Source organism: Ruditapes philippinarum, unplaced genomic scaffold, assembly GCF_026571515.1.
Source record: "Ruditapes philippinarum isolate M1 unplaced genomic scaffold, ASM2657151v2 ctg6079_1_1_1_1, whole genome shotgun sequence".
NCBI classification, from domain to species: domain Eukaryota; kingdom Metazoa; phylum Mollusca; class Bivalvia; order Venerida; family Veneridae; genus Ruditapes; species Ruditapes philippinarum.
The window spans coordinates 19,056-46,504 of record NW_026866248.1 but is presented as its reverse complement, the minus strand read 5'-3'; the positions used below and the strand labels follow the sequence as shown (position 1 = coordinate 46,504).

The following is a 27,449-nucleotide window of genomic DNA, read 5'->3' as shown; positions in this document are numbered from 1 at the left end:
CATTTCTTTTATCTACCTTTACCCTATGTAGCTTATTAATTAACACCTTAATTTGGAACACATTTTTTCACTTCGATATTACGCCTCTTTTTCACACAATATGCTATGAACCTTCCTGGTCTTAGTGAACCCGATCGAGCTCATTACGCATTTTTCTAACTAACCACCTTACCGAGGAAAATGCATAACGATGATGCGTAACGAGCAATTTTCGGAGTAATGATGTGGCGTTACGTCTCACAGTCTTTACGTATTGTTATCATTACGTCTCATTTCATTACTTTGGCATAATGGTTTAATATTTCTTTATCATTTTAACATTTTTTGCAAATCAAACTATCATTCATTATAAACACTTTTTGAAATAAGTTTTAGACATTCTGTATTAGGTCGGATATTGATAGTCGGATATTGTTGAGGAAAATGCAAAAAGTTAAAGCTCTAAATAAAAAAAGCTATTAATTAGGCGTAATAATCATATGGCGTAATGGGGAGGCAAACAAAGTTGAACTCTCAACGAGATAAAGTCTGTTTACGGAATCATTTCGTTGTCTCATTACATACACAGTAGTCTGTAAGTGAATAAATAAACTTGATTCTGGTTTTAATACTACTTAATATGAGAAAAATTACTGCAACTTGAATTCCTTATTTGGTAGCCGGAGATAAAAAAAACGCAGAGCCAAAACTGCATAGAAAATGGTCAAAATGTCTCCACATTACAAAACGAACAAACAGTTTGCTGATGTTTATCTGGATTTATCTTTTGACGTCATGTCTGTGATGTGCAGGCTTCATAACCTCTCATCCCCTTTCAAAATTCCATTTTATTTGATCAAATGTTTAATTTTGCTTAAGCCGGTGCTAGGGAGCGTGGACGGTAACTTGCAGTATTGATAATGAGGCGTAAATGAGCAGGGTCAATAAAACCGAGCCGGCAACATTTTCAATTTTGTCTTATTTTGCTTCCTTTAGGGATTCTCTATTTTCCTATATTACAATAAAATAAGGGTTACCAAAAGTATATTTGTAACAGGATGGATAATTTGTGTGTCTTGATACATTTTTGGTTGTTTGAGTTGTTTCCCTTGGTTTCCCGCAATTTTGATCATGTGACTAGTTTTGTCTTTGTTGAAGCGGCTTTGTAAAATTTAAGTTCAGACATTTTCTAAGTGTTTTAAATTTATTTAAAATTTGGATTATTGATAGTTGGTCAGTATGATTTTGAGTTGTATTTGATTATTATCAGTGTTTTAAAGAGTGTATGTCATAGATTTGTTTTTAATTAATTATAATGATTGTGGTCTTATTTGAAATATCATTAGTTTTCGTGGTTTGAGAATTGTTTCAGAAAAAGCAGTAAATCTATCTTTCTATTAACTTAATATCACATTTCATTCCCATCACTTTGCACATTTTGTTTATTATAATTTGCAGAAATTACAGCACAGAGAGTTTGGAAGTATGTGTGTTTTGGAGAAGATGATGTAATATGATATAATTGTACATTCAGTTCCACAAACTGGTAAGTTTGAATATTCTTCATGAATGTTATGTATTTTATGATAATTTCATTAAATGAACTATTTATGTTAATGCCAGCCAATAGAAAGCATATAACTATATTATATGTTAATGTACCTATGTGTAATGTGTTGCAAATATCTATTTGTAATTGATCAACTAAGTAAGGATGTTTTTATAATTGATAATTATGCTTTTCAGATATAGGAACTGGATTTTACTTTATTTTTATGTTGATATAATTTGTTTACTTTCAGAGTGTCGATTGATTTGATCGATTCGATTGAATGAGATTTATTGACGATTCATTGACGATTCATTTAGTTTGTCGATCATTGATTGGTTTACTGATGTTTGGATATATATGTAAGATTGATGTACATGTATGTGAACTGGAAGATAAATAAATACATTAGAACTGTGCACAGTTATTTGTTTGGAAAGACATCTTTGATCCATATTTAGACGCCGCAGCGATATAAGAATAGAACCCAATTTCTTGGTTATTACAACCTTTCAATTTCAACCAAGTTACATATTCAACAAAATCAGTTATATTAATCATTTTATTTATATTACGAAAATACATTAAAAGCATATTAAGGTAATTTGAATTTTTTCTCGTGCTCTGAATCCAATGTCCACAGTGAGCGCCCGACAAGTGACGGCGAGCCGTGACAAATTTGCGTGCACCTGTCGCTAGTGTCCGTAGTCTTACAGAACGTGGAGTTACAGAAAATATACACGCTGTTATGACTCTGGGGGAATTCAAATGCACTGAAGACAAATCGGGTCTCGTGTGTTCCTTGTGAAAGAATATGAGTTTCGGGATCTACCACACATCTGGAAAAATATGAAACTGTACATAAAAACAAATACAATTAGAACCGGATAATGTCCATAAAGAAAACAGATAAACCTGTGACCAAAGAAACTCCAAAGGAAAGACCAATTCCGGCTCCTATACATAGGTGGTCTTTATTTGGAAGTAGCTATTCTATTCATTCTATCTAATAAATGAAAGTTTGGTCAAAGAATGGCCTTTATTTAAACGGTGATCTTTTTTTGGGTGGTATTTAACACGGGTGTGGCTGTATGTGATTAATCATATCAACTGAAGAGGAAAATAGTAGTGAAGCACGTCTTGATAAATAATGTTGTTGTCACAAATAATTCAAAAAAAAGTTCAGACAACGTATTATGAAGCATAGTTTTATTAAGATTCGTAGAATTTCAAATGCCTTACCCGTTTTGTATTAAAGGATACGTCAGTCTTGCATCTGCATTAGGCTCAGGTTTTGTGTAACATGTATGAAGTCTCATCTTCACCTGGACATCGTCAGAGTTCATGGTTACAGCAACGTACACATTGTCGCCTGTATAAAACAAAGAACTCAGATAATCACTTGTATATTACAAGTAAAACAAAGAAATATGAGCCGCGCCATGACAAAACCAACATAATCCGCGCAGTCTGGTCAGGATCCATGCTGTTCGCTCACAAACCCTATAACAAGTAGAGAAACTGATAGCGAACAGCATGGATCCTGATCAGACTGCGCGGATGCGCAGGCTGGTCTGGATCCATGCTGGTCCAAACGCACTACGATATGGTTTTGTCGTGACGCGGCTCATATGTAGAAAAGAGTAATGTGAGAAAAAAGGCGTGATGGTGGGTTATTATGTTACCTTATAACAAGGTGTATTAATGAATAGGCGTTACGATTAACTGGCATTATAGTACAATTTACTTTAAAACATGTTATTAAGACAAAAATTAAACGATTTTTATTATATGCCCGTTTCTATACAATACTTTCGCAACACCTCTATGGATCTGGATCCATGCTGGTCGCAAACCCATTATGTTGGTTTTGTCATGGCGTGGCTCCTATATTAAAACCTTGTACATTAAATCTAACAAAGGGTATGTTCCTGAAGGGCATTTTTTTTTTTAACAAAAAATGAAAATATTAAATTTGCAGAGATAATTTGATTCTAGACAGTTACAGGTGATACATCACTGACGCCCCATAGCACCGGCTTCTGCAATATTTATTTGTAATACTTTAAAGTTTTAAAATCCACTGACTTATAAAACAATTCACTCCAGAGGTCTGGCTCAAGAGACTAAAACATTACTAATTTTAGTCGTTGAACCAATGATAACACTCGAAATACATTGAAGCTGATATTGTTGTTATTGTTCTTGTTGTTGTTGTTCTTGTTGTTATCATAAAGGGTTACAAACAGGACCATTACGCCCGTGTTCAAGAACAATTAAATTCGTACACATCTAAATATATAAATTAAAAAAGAAAAACTGAAGAACATACCAGTTTTAAGTGAAATAGGGTTCCCGAAGATCTGTTTGTAGAATGTCCCGTCTGTAAAAAACTTCACATCCGATTTGTAATGTGATGATGAACTTACATGTTGGTTTTCATTGATGATAGTTCTGTTAGGATGAAAGTTTGTCGACACTTCCTCTACTCTTGAAACGTCACATTCTAGATCAACCTAGTGCGAAAATGAAAGATAATGTTGTTGTTTATTTTCAATACAATGATTATATGAAGATCCAACACGGATATAAATTGACAATACAATACGGATTCGGAGTTACAAAACAAAACGGATAACAAAAAGTAACAATGCAATACGAAAATGAAGCATAAATATGCAAAAACAATTCAATTCCAATAATTATAAAGTTACACTTCAAAACGCATATGAATTTACAATATAATACAAATTTTAAGTTTCAATACAATAAGAATTAAATTAATAATACAATACCAAAATAAAGTGACGATACATTAATACGTTATAATGAAATATGAATATGTAGTCAGATCTATAAAATCATGATAAAATACGAATATGAAATTATAATACAATACGAATATGAAGTTATAATACAATACGAATACAGATTTACAATGCAATAAGAATAATTAATTTCAGTACAATACGAACTGAATTAACGATACAATACAAATATGAAGAAACAATACACTAATAAAACGAAAGTTACAATACAATATAAATAAAAAGTTAAAATACAATTAGAATACGAAGTTACAATACAATAGGAATATAAATTTTCAATACAATGCCAATAGGAAGTTACATTACAATACTGATATGAAATCACAATACAATACGAATAGAAAGTCACAATATAATACGGACAGGAAATCACAATACAATACGAATAGAAAGTCACAATATAATACGGACAGGAAGTTACAATACAATACGAATAGGAAGTCACAATACAATACGAATATGAAATTACAATACAATACGAATAGAAAGTCATATTATAATACGAATATTAAGTTACAATACATTAAGAACAAGAAGTCAAATTACAATACGACTTGGGTGTTATAATACATTACGAAAGGGAGTTGCAATCTAATCATTTGCAATATTCATGTTATTATGACGTTATAATGTAATCCAGATATGAAATTACATTATAATACGCAAAATCAACCTAAATAACACACACATTTTTTGCTCTTTTGTTTATAAATGAAAAGTATCATAAATCATCTGATTTGGTAGAAAGTCTTTAGAAAAACTAATGACGTGTACACCCCCAATTCAAAATCTCTTATTTTTAAGATGCATAGAATAAATTTTGTAGAATTACTTTATTTTGCAATGATAATTCCTAATATTACACAAAACATTCTTTTAATCAAAAATAATGAGAATATATTTACCCTCCATCGGTATCCGTGCACAATAATTGGGAAAGGTGTTCTTGACTCCGGATATACTAGCTGGTTATCATAGATCAACGTGTCTCCAGTTGACTGAAATACAAGTGTTGCACATGCACGTGTATATTGCAGTTATTTCATGAAAATAAACATTCTTTTCACCCGACTTAATTAAATCACCTTTCATATACCCTAATAAATGTCATGTTCATCGTATTTTTATCATAATTATAACAATTATCATCATCACATTCTTCGCCATCAACTTCGTCATGATCGTCATCGCCACCATCCTCGTCATTATCATTATCAGTACTGTCATCATCATCATCATCATCTCAATCATTATATATCATCATTGGCATCATCGGCATCATCAGCATCATCATCATCATTACCAGTTTCATCATCATCGTCATTATCAATATCACTTTCATTACTATTACTTTTCTTATGATGACGACGGAGATGAAGACGACATGCTGAATGTGTTGGTGCTAGAAAATGTTGTAAATTTCATTTAAATTTGAAACACTTGTACGTTTTATTAATAGACTTAAAACGCATGTATTTACATGAATAGTTTATTGTATATGATAAAAAACATTACATTTTTATTTATGTATACATATATTTAACTGAATTGTTTTTTTTTTTTTGGTTGTTGTTGTTGTTGTTGTTTTTCTTTCAAACAGAAACAAAGATGACTTACCTTTGACGTTGTCGAGCATTTTGCATAACTCTGTTTAAACAGGACAAGGTCTCCCACCACTTGACCCGTGCAGTCTTGCTCGGAGAGTTTGATCTGGGACACACCAGTATCCGGGTATAGTGTACGCAAGATGGTCATGTTGACAGCCACGTTCCAACCCTTCGACTCACAACCCATGCGCACGGCGTCAATTATACGTAGAGCTAAAAGTTTGATAGAAAAATGAATGAAAATTTTTTACTTTGTAATAGCATAATACAGCTTACAACTAAAGCAGCATGCCTCCAGATTCATGCTAATTTTCATGAAATTTTGAAAATGTTTTTAAGAGTAAACTTTATTGTGAGGAGAACAAAGAAAGCAAACAAATTGGCAAATTGCACATATATTCACGTAAATTATCAAAAAGAGGTAAAATATGCGTAAATAGCCTATTCTGTCACGCAGTAGACATTCATTGACAAATACTATACTGCAAAATCAGTCATTGATCGCATATAACATTTTTGTACCAATCGTATTTAATATAAATTGTTACTATGCAACATGTAAATACGTCCTGTGTCTTACAGTTTTCCATTTCATTTTTTTTTCAATCAGCATAAAGTAAATAGTAAATGATCAAAATAGTTTTTTAATTGTAACATCTTACGACTCCATGTTGCGTTAAAGCCCCTTGCGTTGCCATTGGCGTTAGATTTTAGTCTAATATAGAATCCCTCTTTAGAAACCAAGAATGGGATGTGTTCATTGGTTGTGTAGTAACCAAGTTGTTTCCCATTTCCATCTTTGACCTACAATTGGTAGATAAATAAATTAACATTAACTAAAACAAATCAACGCAATTAAAGAATTACGAACCCTACATGAATTGATAAATGAGCTATAAACCCGAAGCCAATCGCCTTCTTTCGACAGTTTTCGTATTTGTTGTGCAAGAGGATATTTTCCACTGTGACGTCGTTAATGTAATTTAAATAAGCAATTACCAATATGGCTGCTCCCAAGTGTGCCAATGAGGGCCCGTTATCTTTAAGAAATGCGTTTTAGCGATGTATTCAGTTTTAATCTCTACACTTGATCACCTTTTAAGAAATTAAAAAATAAAAAAAAGTTTTCTAGCAATTGACATTTGTCAACTAATGTTTTATTGTGGTATTGTTTGAGTATTTCTTTTATTCGAATTTGACAAAAATTAACTGATTAATTTTGCAGCACAAGGATTACAAATGTGTAGCACCTACCTCCACATAATCACCATCGCCCGCCACTTGAAAGTCCTTAAAATCCAGTTTTAGTGGTGTAGTGCCATGTTTTTCAATTATAATCAAGCAATCCGCGTTGGATGGATAAGACGGATATCCGTTAGATTTTACGGTCCCGTTTTCTGTTCTGAACGTTTGTACACATCCTGAAATATTTAAATTGATATACCTCTGCTCTTATAAACAATATATGTTTGTAAAACATGTATGTCCCTATCGGTAGCCAATTAGTCATGTGATCAGGTCATTATGACTGACTTTTGACCCATTGACCAAAAAATTACTCGGAAACTGTTTTTACCTACAATGTCAATGTGACCTATCTTTGACCCCTTTGCCCCAAAATCAATAGGGGTCATATGCTGGTCATGAACAATCATCAAACAAAGTTTGAAATTCCTAGGCCTAAGCATTCTTTAGTTATCACTCGGAAACCATTTTGGTCTACGGACCGACAGACCGACGGACAAATGCAAAGCAATATACCCCACTTCTTCGAATGGGGGCATAATTAGCAGGGAAACTCTTCAAAAGCATTTTTTACAGTGCCATTGGTTTAAAAATATTTATTTAACATAATATTCAACATATGAACAATAATTACAAAATACATTTTGGGTTTGGGCAGAACGCTATAAAGCTTATGAGTGTCCCTTCCCAGTTATAATAATTTACATTAGCACATTTCATGGCATTATTATACACAACGGTTATTTGGAAATATTCAAAGGCATTTACATAAAGGCTACGTACTTTACAATGCAACATATGTAAGAACAAGCAGTCAAAGAAAGAAATAGGGAAACAAATGAATGAAAATGAAGCAAAGTGGAGAATATGGCAAACAGATATACACTGAATAATAAAGGGAAAAAAGATCAAAGAAAAGGGAAAGAAGAAATGGATGAACAACGATGGAGCAATAACGAGGAACTAAGATGCATAATCTAGTAACTATCCAATATGTTGAGAAATCTCTGATTTTAAGTACGCTAAAAGCTTTTTGTTTCTCGGATATATTACAGGACGTGCCATTGAATAAAGCATCTAATCAAAAAAATTATAAAATAAGGCGAGATCTTTGGCAGAATTTGCAATAGACCCACATAATACTATTTTTACTACACATCTTCACACTTTCGGTCGAATAATGCACTCAACACTTATTCATACTATGTTTTCGTTTAAAAATACAGTCATTTTATGTTTTATATGATATCACAATTGAATCGACACGTTTGAGAACATAAATTCGCTTAAAATCGAAGTTAGGGATTAACAATTTGGTTTCGGGAAAGGATTATCGTGAAACGGGAGCCAACCGGAAGTTGATATTGACTCGGCGTCTATGTCTTTTTATTCTATATTTTTGCATCAGTTTCGTAAAAATGTCATTATTTTGCCTGTCTTTCATTATTCAGAAATTGTTCCGTACATTTGAATCAGTCAGCTTTTACGTATTTTTCGATCGTATTTTAATATAAACGCGCTAAGAGTCCCATGTCAGGGAAAAGTATTTCTTTTTACAGTAGCTGCAAGTATATGACTGGCGTCATGCGTCATAAAAACGGATTATAAGTAATGCAAGGTGATGGCAAGCGGAATATTCGAGAAACTATTGCTAGAATGAGTAAAGAAATGATGGTGGGATGAAAAGTTTAATCATGTTATATTTACTTAGACACTGCACGGCAGCTTTCTGTCCACACGGTGGCCCGTTTCTTTGTGTCGTACATTGTAACAAGTGTGTCTCCCAACCGCCACAAGAAACATTTGTGAACAAAGCACTTTTGCTTGATGATACCGCCGTGACGACTGGTACCGTGTTGCTAAAATAGTATAAACCGTGCTAAAATAGTACAAACCTTGCTAAAAATAGTACAAACCGTGCGAAAAATAGTATAAACCGTGCTAAAATAGTACAAACCTTGCTAAGATAGTATAAACCGTGGTAAAAATAGAACAAACAATGCTAAAAATAGTACAAACCATGCTAAAATAGTACAAACCGTGCTTAAAATAGTACAAACCATGCTAAAAATAGTACAAACCTTTCTAAAAATAGTACAAACCTTGCTAAAAATAGTATAAACCGAGGTAAAAATAGTTCAAACCGTGGTAAAAAAAGAACAAACAATGCTAAAAATAGTACAAACCATGTTTAAAATAGTACAAACCGTGCTAAAAATAGTACAAACCGTGCTAAAATAGTACAAACCGTGCTTAAAATACAAACCGTGCTAAAAAAATAGTACAAACAACTATGCTTAATATAGTTCTAACTGTGCTTAAAATAGTACACTTCATGTTTATCATTTTCATTATGAGTTAAGCCCCTACGTCAAATGTGCGAAATGAAAAGGCAGTATTACTGTATTTGAGATGCATTTCAGTTTGGATAGTCCAAATCATTATTTTCTTGAAGAAGAAAACTTTCTGCAAATTTTGAAGAAGAGAATGGTGCACAATTTCAAGTAGCAAATGCCCAAGCACGGATGTTAAAGCATGAAAAAATCACATATTTCAGGGAGAACATCACATACTTGTATCCAACCATGGCGCAAATGGTCTTGGCAACGTCAACGTTAACTGTATTGTAGCAAACTGTCCAGTTTACGGAAGCATTTGATGCCTTCTGAATGTTGACCAGACCAGAATATTTCTGCTCTAAAGAAAGTGTTATTCCACCTGAAAGAATGATTGAAAACAATGTTGCCGGCGTCATTATTTCATTATTTTATCACCAGTGGTATGTTTAAAATCAAAATAAAATTGAGACCCTTCCGTTGCTCTTTGCAAACTGGTCTCTATCCATTGTATAAAATTGAAGGTCCATTATGTCTCAGAAACGCTTTTTTCTCAAAAGTTGTTCATATTTGGTGTACTTGTATAGGTTCCAAAAAGTTACTTTGCAAATTATATAAATCATCTTTGTGTTCTTTTGCACTTAAGCAATTAGTACAATTATAGTGATTTAGTATTTTTGTATGGAAGTCAAAATTCTACTTTGTTTACATTTTAATACTTTAAGACAAATTATTTTACAATTAGCGCTACTTTTTCAGTAAAGTTTGTTTTGTTTGTTTGTTTGTTTCATTTTACGCCTTTTCCCAACAGTATTTCAGTTATAAAGGCGGGTGGTTTCCTTACCATCGTTCCTGCTGGAGAGTTACATTAGTTCTAGACCACCTTCCTCCACGCTAAACTACCAAAGCATCTCCCGGGAATCGAACCCACGTCGGAGAGGTAACTGGATTATAAGTCATCGACTCTAACCCCTCGACCACGGAGGCGGCTGCATTTTCAGTTAAGAAATCTAACATGCTCTTAAAGCGCGGGCTTAAAACTGACAAAAGGAGATATAAGAACTATAAGCCAAACGAAAAATAATTACAAAACCAACCTGAACAATCGACACCAACTGCGTTTGAATTCCTCCTCTCACACTCACTGATGTTAAAATTCGTTTTACACAAACCAATGTTCTTATCTGATGCGTCACAGTTAAATGACTTATAATGCATTGGCGTGAGTCCTCTTTTAGTACTAAAACTTGACGCGTCAGAACTCCTAAAAAATATAAAAGTTAAGTTGAGCTTGTATTTGTAAAATGATGAATATAAAATCATTTTCTGTATAAAAGATGCAATTTAGTTAGTCAACTTACAGGACATTTTTAGTGTTTTGAGATTGATGTGATGGATATTTGTTCGACGACTAAGACAAAAAAAAGCGGACATGGGTGCTCTCACAGTATTCAAGTAGGAATACCGGAACCACCTAACAAGAAAAGATCAATTACACAACGATAATGTCGTGCTTATCGAAATGTAACATTATTATGTAATATCCTTAGCGCGATGACTTTGTTATATAAGTATAAGTAGCATAAAAATATATGTAAAATTGTGCATCTCTACTTACACGATAAACAAATAAATTTTGTAAGTTATAAATGAAATTGCCTCTTACAGGTATTTGAATCCTAAAGTTTCACAAGCTTTCAGGGCGTTTGTTTTATTCCAGAAATCATAACAAACGCTGCCCCATGTATGATTGGTCAAGATTTCCAACCGTCCACGCCATGGACCTTCTCCATCTACCAATCGGACATTTGTTCTATCTAAAACGATGTTTGGTTTAAACAACTTTAATGGTGAAATAGATAAGAATAGTTCTAAAACAATTAACAAGAGCGATCTGTGAACACGTGACGTCTGATATCAGAAAGTCATTTGCATGCCGTTGCTACTGTGCAGGAGACACAAAAATATTAAAATTATTAACAGGCCAATAAAACGACCAAAGCTCGATTCCTTTAAGATATGGCTACATGTTAACATGTATCTGCTTCTGTGTAACTAGCGACACAAACTTATCAACAGGCCAAAACATATTTTAATCCGGAGTGTAGCAGTAATATCAAGTACAAAAAATCAGCAGGTTAAAGTTTATCTATTTTTTTTAAAAACTTGTTCTTTTCAGTTACCAGACCTGCAGCTTGTGGATTGCACTCAACTCCAACATTTTCTGCTTGTGGACAAGTAGCTTTCGCGTATTGTTTACCGAAGCGGCACATCTCGAAACTTCCCTCACTACCATCACAGTCCGGACGAACATCATAGTTTGTGCTGACACCGTTCCCGTATGTAGCATTGTAACGCATGACCGGGTCAACATTCCTAAAGAACACGTTATATTACTGAGAAAACCATAATAGGTACTGCAATTTGACGCCCGTTTAAAGAATGGATGAGCGTTCCGTTTACGTTTGGCGTATCTTTTTTTCTTTCTGACTTCTTTTAACTTCACCATAGTTATATTAGTATCGCCAATATCCAAACATAAATATATAAAAAAATACCCAGAAGATATGTTGTTTGCTTTTTTATTTTCATTTTAAAGTGTGATACGCTGGTTTAAATGTGATACGCTGGTTTTATAATTTCCTACCTAGGGAGAAATAAATAACAACACTGAAAAATATCAGAGATGAAAAAAGTGGCCAAAGTTACTATATCAATGGAATATGAAGCAATCAAACACATAGATAAAAGAAGTGGCAACAAATACTACTGGTATTTCTATAAAAAATCGAACCATCAAACATTATCTCTCAATACATATGACATAATGCTTTCACTTACCAATAACCCACTTCACGACAAATAACTTTTCCGTCGTTTACTTCCCAACCTCGGCTACAGTACGTCATCCAAGACGAGTGGAGGTGTTCAACACGACCCATTGATTGATCTCTTCCATTTGTAAGGCGTTTATCATATGAATCTTTGTTATGGAATAAAGTAAAATCATGTAATATAGGTAAATAAGTTGATGCCTGAAGATTAATTCATACAGTATTTATTTTAGTGTGATTGTCAAGAAAGCTAATAGCTTTTAAACAATCTTTCGAATCTTTCTTAGAACCAACCAGTACTGAGCAATGAGTGTAAAGTTTCTTGCTCAATGTACAAACCACCTGCCCATGACGGGGTTTGAACTAACGTGGGAAAGTGGCCCTTAAAATACTGTTTCTTAATGCTTACCGATATATTAGTGACAGAGGTAAAGAAAAGGTATAAGACTATGTTTTGAAGCTAACTGAAATCTTAGTGACCGAAGAAAAAAATATTATAATATTGTGCTTTGAAATTTACATAAATCTAGTGACAAAGGTTAGATAAATTGAGAGATTGTGCTTTGAAATTTACATTAATTTTAGTGGCAAATGAAATACAAATTATGCGGATTATGCCTTGAAATCTACATACATTTTTGTGACAGAGCTTATACAGTGAGAAGATTGTGCTTGGAAATTCACATAAATTTTAGTGACAGATGTAAGACAAATAAAGAGCTTGTGCTATGAAGTTTACATAAATCTTTTTGACAGATGTAAGATAAATTAGGAGATTGTGTTTGGAAATTTACATAAATTTTAGTGACAAAGGTTAGACAAATTAATAGATTATGCTTTGAAATCTACATAAATTTTAGTGACAGACATTAAACAAGTTCGGAGATTGTGCTTGGAAATTTACATAAATTTTAGTGACAGATGTAAAACATATTAAGAGATTGTGCTTTGAAGTTTACATAAATTTTAGTGACAGATGTAAGATAAAGTAGGAGATTGTGCCTTGAAATTTAGATTAAGGTTAGTGACAGATGTAAGACAAATTAAGAGATTGTGCTTTGAAGTTTACATAAATTTAAGTAACAATAAATTTTAGTGACAGATGTAAGACAAATCAAGATATTGTGCTTTGAAGCTTACATAAATTTTAGTGACAGATGGAAGATAAATTAGGCGATTGTGCTTTGAAGTTTACATAAATTTTAGTATCAATAAATTTTAGTGACAGATGTAAGACAAATCAAGATATTGTGCTTTGAAGTTTACATAAATTTTAGTGACAGATGTAAGATAAATTAGGCGATTGTGCTTTGAAGTTTACATAAATTTTAGTGACAGATGTAAGACAAATTAAGATATTGTGCTTTGAAGTTTACATAAATTTTAGTATCAATAAATTTTAGTGACAGATGTAAGACAAATCAAAATATTGTGCTTTGAAGTTTACATGAATTTTAGTGACAGATGTAAGATAAATTAGGCGATTGTGCTTTGAAGTTTACATAAATTTTAGTATCAATAATTTTTTGTGACAATTGTAAGACAAATCAAGATATTGTGCTTTGAAGTTTACATAAATTTTAGTGACAGATGTAAGATAAATTAGGCGATTGTGCTTTGAAGTTTACATAAATTTTAGTATCCATAAATTTTAGGGACAGATGTAAGACAAATCAAGATATTGTGCTTTAAAGTTTACATAAATTAAAATAAGAGATTGCTTCCTTAGCCTAACTGATATATATCTTAGTTACAGAGGTACGGCAAACTAAGAGATTGTGCTGAAATTAACATTTATTTAGTGGCAAATGAAATACAAATTAAGGGTTTATGTTTTGAAATCTACATAAATTTTAGTGACAGAGTTTAGACAAGTTAGGAGATTGTGATTGGAAATTTACATAAATTTAAGTGACAGATGTACGATAGATTAGGAGATTGTGCTTGGAAATTTACATAAATTTTAGTAACAGATGTACGATAGATAAGGAGATTGTGCTGAAATTAACATTTATTTAGTGGCAAATGAAATACAAATTAAGGGTTTATGTTTTGAAATCTACATAAATTTTAGTGACAGAGTTTAGACAAGTTAGGAGATTGTGCTTGCAAATTTACATAAATTTTAGTGACAGATGTAAGATAAATTAGACGATTGTGCTTTGAAGTTTACATAAATTTTAGTATCCATAAATTTTAGTGACAGATGTAAGACAAATTAAGATATTGTGCTTTAAAGTTTACATAAATTAAAATAAGAGATTGCTAACTGATATATATCTTAGTTACAGAGGTACGGCAAACTAAGTGCTTTGAAATTAATGCTTTGAAATTAACATTAAGTAAGTGGCAAGTGAAATACAAATTAAGGTATTATGTTTTGAAATCTACATAAATTTTGGTACCAGAGGTTAGATAAGTTAGAAGATTGTGCTTAGAAATTTAATTAATTTTAGTGACAGATGTAAGACAAATTAAGAGATTTTGCTTTGAAGTTTACATATAAAATTAAAATAAGAGCTAACTGATATATATCTTAGTTAGGACAAACTAAGAGATTGTGCTTTGAAGTTTATACACATTAAAATAAGAAAGTGCTTCCTAAAGCTAACTGATATCTTAGTGACAAAGACACATATATGAGAATGTACTTTGAAATTTATATTAATTAAAGTGAAAGGGGTAAACAAATTAAGATATTGTGCTTTGAAATTTACATCAACTTTAGCGACAGAAGTAAGACAAACTACGATATTGTGCTTTGAAAATTGCATAAATTTTAGCGACAGGGGTAAGACAAATTAGGCGATTATGCTTTAAAGCTTAATGATATCATAAAAATGATAATGGCAGATTTAATGTAAAATAAATAAATACATTGCTAACTGAAGCAATGATATCCAATGTGAGCATTAAAAATTTTGTTTAGTGTAATCTAACATTTTTAACTCATTTTAATACTTATTTGAAATATTACATTACTGCGTTTTAAGGTTGGTACAAAAAGATGTCATTGAAATATAAATGTCTGTTAGCTTTTCAGGTCGTTAACATTCACTATGTCATCGAGGTCAAGTTCAATCATATGTAACTTTCACACAATATGACGCAGTTTAAGGTCGCTATCCTCGTTTGAAATATCTAGGTTAGAGATAACAAATTCCCGCTCAACCTTCACGAAGAAGAGTATTCAACATATATAAGATTAACGCAAAGATACGGAAACATCAACAAGTAATAAATAGCATAGAGCTTATTTCGGAAACTACTATAATTCCATTCACTATTGTTCTTTTAAATGTAACATTGTTTTTGGGATAATAAAATAATAGTTCTCACGTTTACAGATGACTCCGGCGTCGTTCGTGTGATCACAGTTGACTCCGCCTGCCCAGCTCTTTACGCAATCTTTAATATCATGTTCAGTCCCTCTACACCTTACATCAGCCAACCATACGGGGCCTGTACCACCTCCATAATACGACGATTTTACAGCTTTACCGAACACTTGACTGAAAATATAAAACTGTACATAACAGTTGCCATAAAAGTTGCCATAATAGATGCATAAAAAGCAAGAATCTCATGAAACTAACGTAAAACGCAATAAGATAAATATCACTGTCAGTGGATTTCCGGTTGAGTTTACACTGCTCAGACTCACACTATGAAAAGTGTAACATGCTTTAGCAATGGCTAAGAAGGTTAAAGCAACATGGGAAACATCCTAGAGAACATCAGTGAGAAGACGGCGGCCTTTTTCAGGAGGACACACCACCTGCTGTCATGAGTACATACATAGTACAAGTAAAAATTGTTAACACATCTGTTTTAACGTATATAATGAGTTTTAATTATGAACATAAATATTTATACCCTTCGTATGGATAAGCAGATAACATTTTACAAATAACTGTTGCATCTTCGTCATCCCACTGGCTGTCACACACCGTTCCCCATTGCCCATTATGATAGACCTCTACTCTACCAGCACTACTGTGTGGTCCGTCAACCAGCCGCACATTAATACTTCCTTTAAAAAAAGATGACATCTGTACTTTATAAGTAATCAAAGCTGTTATATTTTAGATCCTTAATGACCGTTCAGCACGACATTATTGCTATGTATGTGTGTGTACGTGTGTGTGTGTGTGCGTGTGTGCGTGCGTGCTTGTATGTGTTAGTTGTATTTTTAGTTCCGTCTATTAGAACTGTTTGTAGTTGAGTGGTTACAGTATTCCAACTAGATTGCTGTATACTCACTCTTAAGATATGTTACCTGCTTTTTAAATTTGTCTTGTGACATCTTGGATATGATATGTAGGCTTATAGGCTAATTTACATCTGATCCCCTTTAAATTACGTTTTATTTAGTTCCACCCATTGCTATCTCATTAAACAAGCATTCTTTAGATACTTAAACTTTGGGGCACACGACACTTTCAGTGAAGTTGCAGGAAAGTGTATCAGCGAAGTTTTCATGGTAACCGACGTATTACAACATCTGCAGATGTCTCTAAATTCAAAATTCCAATAATTTTATTTTGAAATTTCACATTTTACTTAAACCGATTGTAGTTGTAAATGCAAGTTCACGCCCTGTATCACCATGTTAAAAAATTTCAACAGTCATGCAATAGTTAAAGTCTATATAAAGGATGTTGCATCTCTGCACACTTACGACATTTAATACTGGCGGCAGTACTTGCTGTACAAGATGCGTTCGTTTTGTAAACAGCCGAACAATGTCTTATGTCTGTCTCGTTTCCGGTACACGTAAGATTCCCGATAGAAGGCTGGTAGCTGGAGGCAAAATATCCGGCTGCATATTCAACATGGTGGACATCGCTTGAATGAAAGAAAATTCGTTAATATGATTACGAAGAAAATAGAAAAAATGCCACAAAAGTCTATAGTAAATGCAGTTTAATTCTAGATAAACAACGTATTCATACAAAGTAAACGAAGGGTCGTGTCCACTAATTTAATATGATAAACCTAAATTTTGTAGTATAATTTCAGAGTAGAACAAGAGTACCAAATGTGGTAGACGCTCGTCTGTTAAAATGTCTAAGTTAAAAAGGGACATAACTCCAAAAATATTGCTTCAAAAAATATGCACCTTGTCTTATAACTGCCCATTGTCATGATAAGAAAATATTCTAAGTTTCATGCTGATAACAATGAAAATTTTTGAATACTGAGCTACATAAATGTTCTTGAGGACGACAGCGATGACGACGAAGCAGCGATCCTAAATGCTCGGCTTTCCCTTCCAAACAGACAAGCTTACAAAGACTTTGTCAGCCAAATGGGATAATAGTTTAACGATTTGTAATAGGAAACTATAAAAGAAAGGATGTTTAGATAACAATCTTATTAAACATTTTAAGGAAATATATTCGAATAGCCCAAATAACACACCTGCCAATATATCCAAGCATCTTGCAAACCGCTTTCGCCTCACTCTCGCCAAAATCTGAGTCACAGACCGAAGTCCAAGTGTTTGTGTTGTCTAGAAGAAACTCAACACTACCCTCCCATGCACCGGAACCACCTCTCAGTTGGAGATTAGTGTGCCCTTCAAAAACAACAAAAACATTAAAGCCATGTATACATTAAATGTTTTTTGTTTGTTTGTTTCATTTTTCGCCTTTTCCCAACAGTATTTCAGTCATATAGGCGGGTAGTTTCCTAACCATCGTTCCTGGAGTGTTACACCAGTACTGGACTACCTTCCTCCGTGCTAAATGTATACATAAAAACTTTCAAAATCTTCTCCTCTAAAACCGCACGTGCTAGAGCTTATATGTTTGAGCAACATTATTCAAAGGATGGTCGAAACATATTTATTTAAGCTCAATTTCGAAACAAGTTCTTGCAACTTATATTATTCACTTTCGAGTCCGCTTCCTGATACCATCCAACACTGTTGTGACATAAAAAACATGGTCGTGGCTCGATAAGGGCTCGCACCTATGATCCTGAGTTGAGACAGACACCATAACCACTAGACCACCGGTCTTCTTCAAAGGATCTCATTGGCAAGATAACAAGCAATGAAGTTTCACCCAAAAGAGAATATCAAATACGCGTCAGCAACCAACGGACAATGTTTTATGGTTACCTTAGGCGCTTAACCAAGAGAGGAACAGCATTTCTCAGTATGATTTTGCGATGTATGTTGGTAAATAGTATTGTGTCTATATATGTACAATAATACTTATTTACTTGATCAAATGTATTTATAGTGAATGAAGCGTTCTGCATTAACATGTTTCATAAATGATTAACAGCCGTCTGTATAGATTTTATGAACGACACAATTATCCAATTAAAATAGACGTTACATACGTGCAGTCAATGGAACATAGATATATTCCATTGAAAAACAACGATACAAACGTGAAGTAATAAAACGCCACAATTAGCCAATGCAAATCGACGTTAGATACGTCCAGTCAAAATGATGATTAACTTACGGCATCGTAGGCCAACATCCATGTCATGGTTACAGGTTGTGTTCTCCCATCCATCATGGGCGCAATATTCTAAGTCCACTGTATGGATTGTGCAATCAACGTTACTTAACCAGATTGGTCCAGTTCCAGCAGTGACATTGTACACTACCGGTGTGCTTTGCAAATAAATAAAACAGGCAATTAACATTCTGTTACCCAGTCAGATAGTAAAAGGTAGTATGGTCACGTGGTATGTTTTACATGTGGGCATTCGAATAAAAAGACATTCAACATTATGTTCAACAACAATGTTCACAGACCAAAATGTATAAATCTGGTAAAAGTTGCAGATGAATTAAAAAGCATTTCTACACAGACAATGCAATGAATTAATGTGGTTTTTGACTTGACGATTTAATGAAAAGTTCAAACATAATAATAAGAGTCTTAGGTATACAAACGTGGTATAATTATATCCGAGCATTTCACAGAAAGCTACACCGTCAGTTGAAACATCAAATCCAGTTTTACAAACTGTTCCCCAAGCTCCATTATGATACACTTCCAACCGTCCTTCAGATGGGTATTGACCGCCAACAAGTCGCACAGGAGTGTGATCTGTAAATTGTAAATATGTTATCACTGATTTAAGAGATATGTTCGTCATTTGATTGATTTTTTTGTCATTTGTTTATTCTAAGGAGACATGTCGACGCTCTAGTGTTATAGAGACGTAAGTGGTTCAGGTAAGGTTCACCTTATATTATGTGTGTTATATTCATACTTCTTGTTTTATTTGGCTTAGGATTTGTCTTTTATTAATTCTAAGATGGTGTCAAGACTATCTAATTCTCCTTGTATAACGAATACGACTTGTTCTAAGTTAGTTGACTCATGATTTGTATGTTATCACATTTTAAATGTCAGGAGCAACAAAGAGAGGTCATACGGGTGCTTTTGATTTAACTTACTGTGTCATTGTTTTAACTGCTTGTCTTAACCTTTGAGATCAAAGAAGAATTTTTCATATGAAAGAAACCATAGTAAAAGTGTCTTGCAGTGCAATTAAGGACTTCTTTGTGACAAGTACCAAGGTTCAATAATAATACTTGTAATTTATCTACAAATTGGTACTAATTAAGTACTTCCTTTTGACACTATAACGTTTATAACCAGAATAATATTAGTCTTTATCTCGAACCCAATCTTAAGATGAAAAGTGACCAAAAAATAAATAAAAAGATTATTGGCAAAGCCGAGTCATCATGTGTTGTATACATTTTAAATACATTGTACTTGACAAACCTTGGAACTAACGACATTTTTGTTTTCATTGCAAGCAATGTTTAATGACATTGAGATTAAAATTATTGTAGTTATCTATGTAGTAAAAACTAGTGCTCAAAATCCCATGTCACCGGTACCATTTATCATATGACACGTTTACCCTGCCGGTCAGGAATACTTTTGAATCTGCCTCTAACCTTATCCACAATCAAGATTATATTAAGGATATTGAAATAAAAATCTCTAAAATTTATGTACCACAAACTACTCCAGCATCCATCGAATGGTCACATGTTGAAGATGAGCCAAACGCTGAATAACGGCTGCACTGTTTGATACTTGGCTCAGATCCCTGACAGCCCAAATTTTCAGCCCATATTCTACCGTAGTCGAGTTCTCCAAACTTTGCACCTCTGACAGCCACACTATAAAGATATAATAAACTATGAGATGCTTCAATTTTATTTCATGATATGTATGACGTAGTAGCCTTCGGAGCGGAGCCTTTGACTATATATATCAGATTTTGATCTTCTTTCCCTTATTATCATAGTCAAAACACTTTTCTATTTGTCAACCCAGAACAAAAACACATTTCCAGTCGTCACCCCGATGCTCTATGTTTAATATCGAGAGACAGGTATTAACTAGAGTTTAGGTTACTAATACCTGCACTCCTGTTCAGGTAATGAGTTTAATGGGTATACGATTTATCTCAAACACATTTTCAATGAAAAGGTCTCCAAAAAAGAATATCGAAAAAGTATTTATTCATCTGAGGTCGCATGTGTTAGCACAAGATCCTACCTAATTAGCATTTAAGGATAGGTTTACTTATGCCTTAGCAAATACGTACTAGTTGCCGTAAAAAAAACTGAAATAATACCAATGATGATACATAATGAATCACTTGTGTTAACACTTATAAAATGATATATGTTGGCATAAAATCAATTTAGTAATCAAACCATCAGTTATAATTTTGTACAAATACACCAGCGTATTATGAAAAAATGATAAGAACCCTTTATCAAAACCCGCCATTTTACAAATAACTGTTGCGTCCTGATCTGTGAATCCTCTGTCACATATAGTTCCCCATTGTCTACCGTAATTGATGTCAACTGTGCCTTCAAAGTTTCCACGGCCACCTATCAGTCTAACTTCCATGGATGTAGTGTCTGAAATTATAATTGTGTTGGGACAAAACATGTTGTTTTCTATTTGTTTCTGTTTCTTTTTTTTCTTTCCTCTTTTTGGTTTTCTTTCTATTTTTTATGAACGAAACAAAATTTATTAAAAGGTTTCTAAGTAAAAACAACATTCGAAGATTTAAGAAAATAAAGTTTACCAACATTAGGACCTCTTAAAATTAATGTATTCCCAATCACATTAAAATCATGTCCTAACTGACATTAAAACATTTCCGTGGTCTGACTATTAATGACAATAGCAGCCTTTATATGAGAAACATGAATAACATATAAACATAATAGTATTAATGACTTGCGCGTTGAGAATTGTATTGTTCATTTATTTATTTATTTATTACTTTTTTGTAATAACATTACTTTACCGCATATAACACCGGTATCTTCATTATGGTTACAATTATGTGCGCCCCATCTGTTTTGGTATTTACTACATTGATCTATATTTGCTTCGTTGCCATTACATACAAGATCGTCTAACCATATTGGACCAGATCCTCGTCCAAAATGAGCACTTACTTCATAAGAGCCACTGTAATAAATGAAACTTTTCTAGATGAAGTCAATATAACTGTTTACATAGGCCGACCCTCGAGTGCATTGGATTGTGGCTTGCAATTACCATTGTCATCTGTGAACTAGCTGATCCAAACAGAGGAAACAACAATATCCATTTTGCTTTGAGCATTAATTGACATTAGAGGTTTCCGCTATAAGAATTAGTGTTTATTTTGTAAAAAAGTGCATCCGAGCAAATGATATTATGGATATGCATAATATATTAGATTTTATCGAAAAATTGAATATAAAGCAAAATTTCAGATCGAAATTTGAAACATATGAACGACAACTTTGATATTTCCACTCAAAACAACGAAACTCATAAAAATGTTTTAGTTATCCCGAGAAAACATATTTTGATTTTACACAGAAACAAACAAACAGTAAACTTATGTCATGATTTCTATACATTTTATCAAATAAATATAGATCTAGAGCTAGCCGGTATTGATAGATCTCTTCTCTGACCATATAAAACTTAGTAACTTACACAAAGCCGTATCCAAGCATGTTACATACTACCCTGGCTGCATTTGTATTAAAGCTATCATGACAGATGGTACCCCAAACACCATCATGGTAAACTTGTACCGTACCTTCCCAAGGAAAGTAACCACCAAATAGTTTCACTGTGGGATCAAAAAAAAAAACATTGTTAATCACCACTGACTTCAAAGGAAATATTTGACCTTTGTAATTAATGTGATCAAAATGTTTTGGTTCCATTTTTTTCTATCGATGTTTCTAGGAATATTTCCAGTGAACAGTTATGATCGATTGGCGAAGTTGTGTGCATCTCAACCCAAGGAATGATGACTCTGATTCTTTGTACAAACAGTAAATTGGAAAGCCAGGAACGACATTAGAACTGACGTTTAAAAAAGTTTAGAAGTAAAATAAAATAGCTTAAGGTGATTCTGCTTTGTCATCCATGTTTGTTTTCACCAAGTCTGTCCAAAGTGAAAGTAGGCCAAAATTCATATAACAACCATTTCAAAGTGCATATCCAGGTCTATGTTTTAAAGACTTTTAAAAACAGAAATAAGAATGATAACAATAAGAATTTACCTTGAATGTGCTTCATTTCTGAAAACAAACATGGCTGACAAAGCGGAATAAAGGGTTTGAAAATGCGTTGTATTCGATATCAAAAAGGCACTTACACACACGTGGATGTTGCGATCAATATACTTTTGTTTTGATCTAAAGCTTAAATTACAAATATGCAAATTATTGTATAGTTGATTTTGAGGTTGTATCTTACTCATCAACTGGTCAATAAGAATATATGAATATTCTGGTAAATAAAGCAAATATCTTACCTCTTGTTACATCCTGGGTAATAACGGGAGTTATATTGACTATTAAAGCCTGTCAAAACAGAATTAAAAATTCATTTACTTTGAAAAAAATCACTAAAAATATAAAACAATTAACACATTCCTGGTAAATGTATAAATACATGTAAATATCCGAATCTCGGAAAAGGTGGGGTTTTAGACAAACTTTTACCGTTAAAGAACCATTGACAAAAGATAAGTCGATCTGTCGCGCTTATTTTGTTTTTCTATTTTTGAATAGACTCACTTCGTAATTAAGAATATGTGGGTTTTCCCAGCTAATCCATAGGAAAAACAAACTTTTACGGCTACAGCTTTGAAAGTAAGCGCAACAGGTTGACTAATCTATTGTAACAGGTAGCATATCGAGGAGTTATAACGGTAAAAGTTTGTTTATACCCACGGATTAGCTGGGAAAACCCAAAATTTGCCGAGTTACGGATAACATCTATATGCAAAAGTTTGTTCGGACCAGAAAAGCCCAAAATAGTTTTGATTTGCAGTAGTTCAAGAATAAGTCTATATGGATGTTTACATACATATATTAGAGCACTGTATTATACTCGTGTAACTTTAAACAGGTTTCAACTGACAAAGATAATAACTGTTCCATTTGGTCCTGGTATGTTCGTGAAATATTTATTCCGTCGATAAGAATTAGTAAATTATTGAAAGGTAATTTGTATTTATATCATCTCATTATGTCTATTTGTATGTTCAATTTATATTCATAACGTTTATATGTTCAATTTATACATTACATATATTATTATGTTTAAATGTTCTATTCTAATATATTTTTGTATTATTGTTCATTTTATGCGTGTTATGTTCAGTTTAATGTTTAAAGTTAAACATCGCCGGATATCCACGGTTGATTAACATGTACTGATAAATGTTTAATGGTTCGGCCGATAGTATCCCACGATGAAGGTTAAATATCGCCAGATATCCACGGTTGATTAACATGTACTTATAAATATTTAAAGGTTCGACCGTTGGTATCCCACGATGGACAGATATCCACGGTTGATAAACATGTACTGAGAAATGTTTAATAGTTCGGCCGATAGTATCCCACGATGGAATTTAAACATAACCGGATATCCACTGCTGATTTACATGAACTAATAAATGTTTAATGGTTCGACCGTTGGTATCCCACGATGGAAGTTAAATATCGCCAGATATCCACGGTTGATTAACATGTACTTATTAATGTTTAATGGTTCGGCCGATGGTATCCCACGATAGAAGTTAAACATCGTCGAATACCCACGTCTGATTAACATGTACAGAAAATGTTTAATGGTTCGGCCGATGGTATCCCACGATGGAAGTTAAACATTGTCGAATACCCAGGGCTGATTAACATACACTGCTAAATGTTTAATGGTTCGGCCGATGGTATCCAACGATGGAAGTTACGCTGCGGTATCACTTACTTCTGGCATGGCCCAGGACCAACCCGGTTAGTTACTGGGATGGTCCGGGACGATCCGGGGTGAAATTATTGTTGCGGTCACACTAATGACGGCAGCACTACGGTAATTCCCAACTCACCACCCAGGATACTCTCCTGACCGTCCAGGTAGAACCCTGGTGAAGGTATGGTTCATGCCGTTGCTTCCTCGGTCGTCCTCGGATGACGCCGGAAGAGCCCCGTTGACCCAGGCAGAGCCCCGGTCGATCCAGGCAGAGCCCAGGACGATCCAGGCAGGGTCCCGGTTGAACCCCGGTGGATTAAAAACACGCGAAAATGATTACATTGATACATAATTTTTCTTAATATTATATCTATTGTTCCAGAACAGTAATTCATGATGATTTTCTGAAAAATACTTATCGTGACTGGATAAAAGGGAAATGGGAATGGTTTTGATACAAACAAGTGAAATAATCGCAAATTGTCGTGATTCTTCTGAAATAAACCGGACTTGCCGGGGCTCTACCGGATCAATGTAGCTCCATCGTCATCTTCCGGGACTATGCCAGCATCCTCTGGGGCTCTGCCGGCATTTACCGGGGCTCTGCCGACCTTCACCGGAGCTCTGCCAACATTCACCGGGGCTCTACCGTAGCTTTACCGGCTATATAATGTCCCGGGTCATCCCCGGTTTGTGTCGACAGAGCTACGGTGCTTCCCGGTGTAAACCCGGTCGTTCCGGGCAGTGCAGAGGATGTAGCCGGCAAAGCTATACTTCCCGGATTATCACGGACCACCCCGGTGATATCATATTATATTCCATCCAGAGTCGAATGCCGGATGTTCCCGCATCATCCCGGACGTTGCCGGCAGAGTTACGGATGTACTCCGGTTGTTCACGGTCGTACCTCAGTCGTTCCCGGATCACCCCGGACGTCTACCGGGGTCTGACGGGCTGTGAGTCTGTTGCTTTAAACATCGCCGGATATCCACGGTTGATTAACATGTACTGATAAATATTACACGGTTCGGCCATGGGCATCCCACGATGGAAGTTAAGCATCGCCGGATATCCACGGTTGAGTAACATGTACTGATAAATATTTAATGGTTCGGCCATAGGTATCCCCCGATGGAAGTTAAACATCGCATTATATCCACGGCTGATTAACATGTACTGATAAATGTTTAATGGTTCGACCATGGGTATCCCACGATGGAAGTTAAGCATCGCCGGATATCCACACAGCTGATTAACATGTACTGATAAATGATAAATGATTCGGCCATGGGTATCCAACGATGGAAATTAAGCATCGCCGGATATCCACGGTTAATTAACATGTACTGATAAATATTTAATAGTTCGGCCATTGGTATCCCACAGTGGAAGGTAAGCATCGCCGGATATCCACGGCTGATTAACATGTACTAATAAATATTTAATGGTTCGGCCATGGGTATCCCACGATAGAAGTTAAGCATCGCAGAATATCAACGGCTGATTTACATGTACTGATAAATATTTAATGGTTCGGCCATGGGTATCCCACGATAGAAGTTAAGCATCGCAGAATATCAACGGCTGATTTACATGTACTGATAAATGTTTAATGGTTCGGCCATGGGCATCCCACGATGGAAGTGAAGCATCGCCGGATATCCACAACTGATTAACATGTACTGATAAATGTTTAATGGTTCGGCCATGGGTATCCCACGATGAAGGTTAAATATCGCCAGATATCCACGGTTGATTAACATGTACTGATAAATGTTAAATGATTAGGCCATGGGTATCCCACGATGGAAATTAAGCATCTCCGGATATCCACGGTTAATTAACATGTACTAATAAATGTTTAATGACTCTACTGTTGGTATCCCAAGATGGAGTTAAACTTCTCCGTATATCCACAGTTGATTCACATGTACTGATAAATGTTTAATGGTTCGACTGTTGGTATCCCACGATGGAATTTAAGCATCGACGGATACCTACGGCTGATTTACATGTACTTGTAAATGTTTAATGGTTCGGCCATGGGTATACCACGATGGAATTTAAGCATCGACGGATACCCACGGCTGATTGACATGTACTAATATATGTTTAATGGTTCGACTTTTGGTATCCTACGATTGAAGTTAAACATCACCGGATATCTACGGTTGATTAACATGTACAGATAAATGTTTAATGGTTCGACTGTTAGTATCCCACGATGGAGGTTAACCATCGCCGGATATCCACGGTTAATTTACATGTACTGATAAATGTTTAATGGTTCGGCCGGGGGTTTCCCATGATGGATGTAAAACATCGATGGATATCCACGGTTGATTAACATGTACTGATAAATGTTTAATGGTTCGACTGTTGGTATCCCACGATGGAGGTTAACCATCGCCGGATATCCACGGTTGATTAACATGTACTGATAAATGTTTAATGGTTCGACCGTGGGTATCCCACGAGGTAAGTTAAAGAGTATTTTTAGCAACAGGAAGTGTCTGTAAGGTATACCCACCAAAAAGCGTGCCAGACACAGCAATAGGTTCATGTCCTAGAAATAGAATAAAGTTATGTATAGTTTTATAATATTTACATGTAATTGTATATAAATGAATTTCAAATAAATAACACATTTACATGATGATGTTCATACCCAAAACCAAAACAAAACAAAAAACAAGCAAAAACAACGAATCAAAAAACACATTTACAAACGCATGGATCCAAATGATGAACAAAAATAACATAATTAGAATTGTAAACTGTAAA

General features: G+C 34.2%; 1 protein-coding gene and 1 long non-coding RNA gene across 2 annotated transcripts in view; one reads left to right on the top strand and one right to left on the bottom strand.

Moving 5' to 3' along the window:
* Positions 1-1,119: 1,119 nt before the first annotated feature.
* On the top strand, positions 1,120-1,947 carry LOC132731906 (uncharacterized). The gene is made up of 3 exons (XR_009625946.1): positions 1,120-1,212; positions 1,438-1,525; positions 1,782-1,947. It is a non-coding gene; the product is annotated as an uncharacterized LOC132731906 (long non-coding RNA).
* Positions 1,948-2,076: 129 nt separating this feature from the next.
* LOC132731905 (deleted in malignant brain tumors 1 protein-like) overlaps positions 2,077-27,449 on the bottom strand; it is a 27,509-nt gene continuing 2,136 nt past the window's right edge. The window contains exons 2-26 of the mRNA XM_060718203.1: positions 27,196-27,231; positions 23,221-23,269; positions 22,389-22,527; positions 21,703-21,869; positions 21,151-21,307; positions 20,385-20,551; positions 19,301-19,457; positions 18,861-19,015; positions 17,803-17,959; positions 17,060-17,226; positions 16,255-16,411; positions 15,718-15,890; positions 12,386-12,527; positions 11,733-11,920; positions 11,211-11,361; positions 10,642-10,808; positions 9,782-9,926; positions 8,916-9,067; positions 7,218-7,384; positions 6,626-6,767; positions 5,974-6,176; positions 5,262-5,354; positions 3,861-4,044; positions 2,771-2,900; positions 2,077-2,367 (exon numbers count right to left, since the gene is read on the bottom strand). Coding sequence (XP_060574186.1) covers positions 2,124-2,367; positions 2,771-2,900; positions 3,861-4,044; positions 5,262-5,354; positions 5,974-6,176; positions 6,626-6,767; positions 7,218-7,384; positions 8,916-9,067; positions 9,782-9,926; positions 10,642-10,808; positions 11,211-11,361; positions 11,733-11,920; positions 12,386-12,527; positions 15,718-15,890; positions 16,255-16,411; positions 17,060-17,226; positions 17,803-17,959; positions 18,861-19,015; positions 19,301-19,457; positions 20,385-20,551; positions 21,151-21,307; positions 21,703-21,869; positions 22,389-22,527; positions 23,221-23,269; positions 27,196-27,228 — 3,786 coding nt within the window. The 5' untranslated portion in view covers positions 27,229-27,231 and the 3' untranslated portion in view covers positions 2,077-2,123. The remainder of the gene's footprint in view (positions 2,368-2,770; positions 2,901-3,860; positions 4,045-5,261; positions 5,355-5,973; positions 6,177-6,625; positions 6,768-7,217; positions 7,385-8,915; positions 9,068-9,781; positions 9,927-10,641; positions 10,809-11,210; positions 11,362-11,732; positions 11,921-12,385; positions 12,528-15,717; positions 15,891-16,254; positions 16,412-17,059; positions 17,227-17,802; positions 17,960-18,860; positions 19,016-19,300; positions 19,458-20,384; positions 20,552-21,150; positions 21,308-21,702; positions 21,870-22,388; positions 22,528-23,220; positions 23,270-27,195; positions 27,232-27,449) is intronic.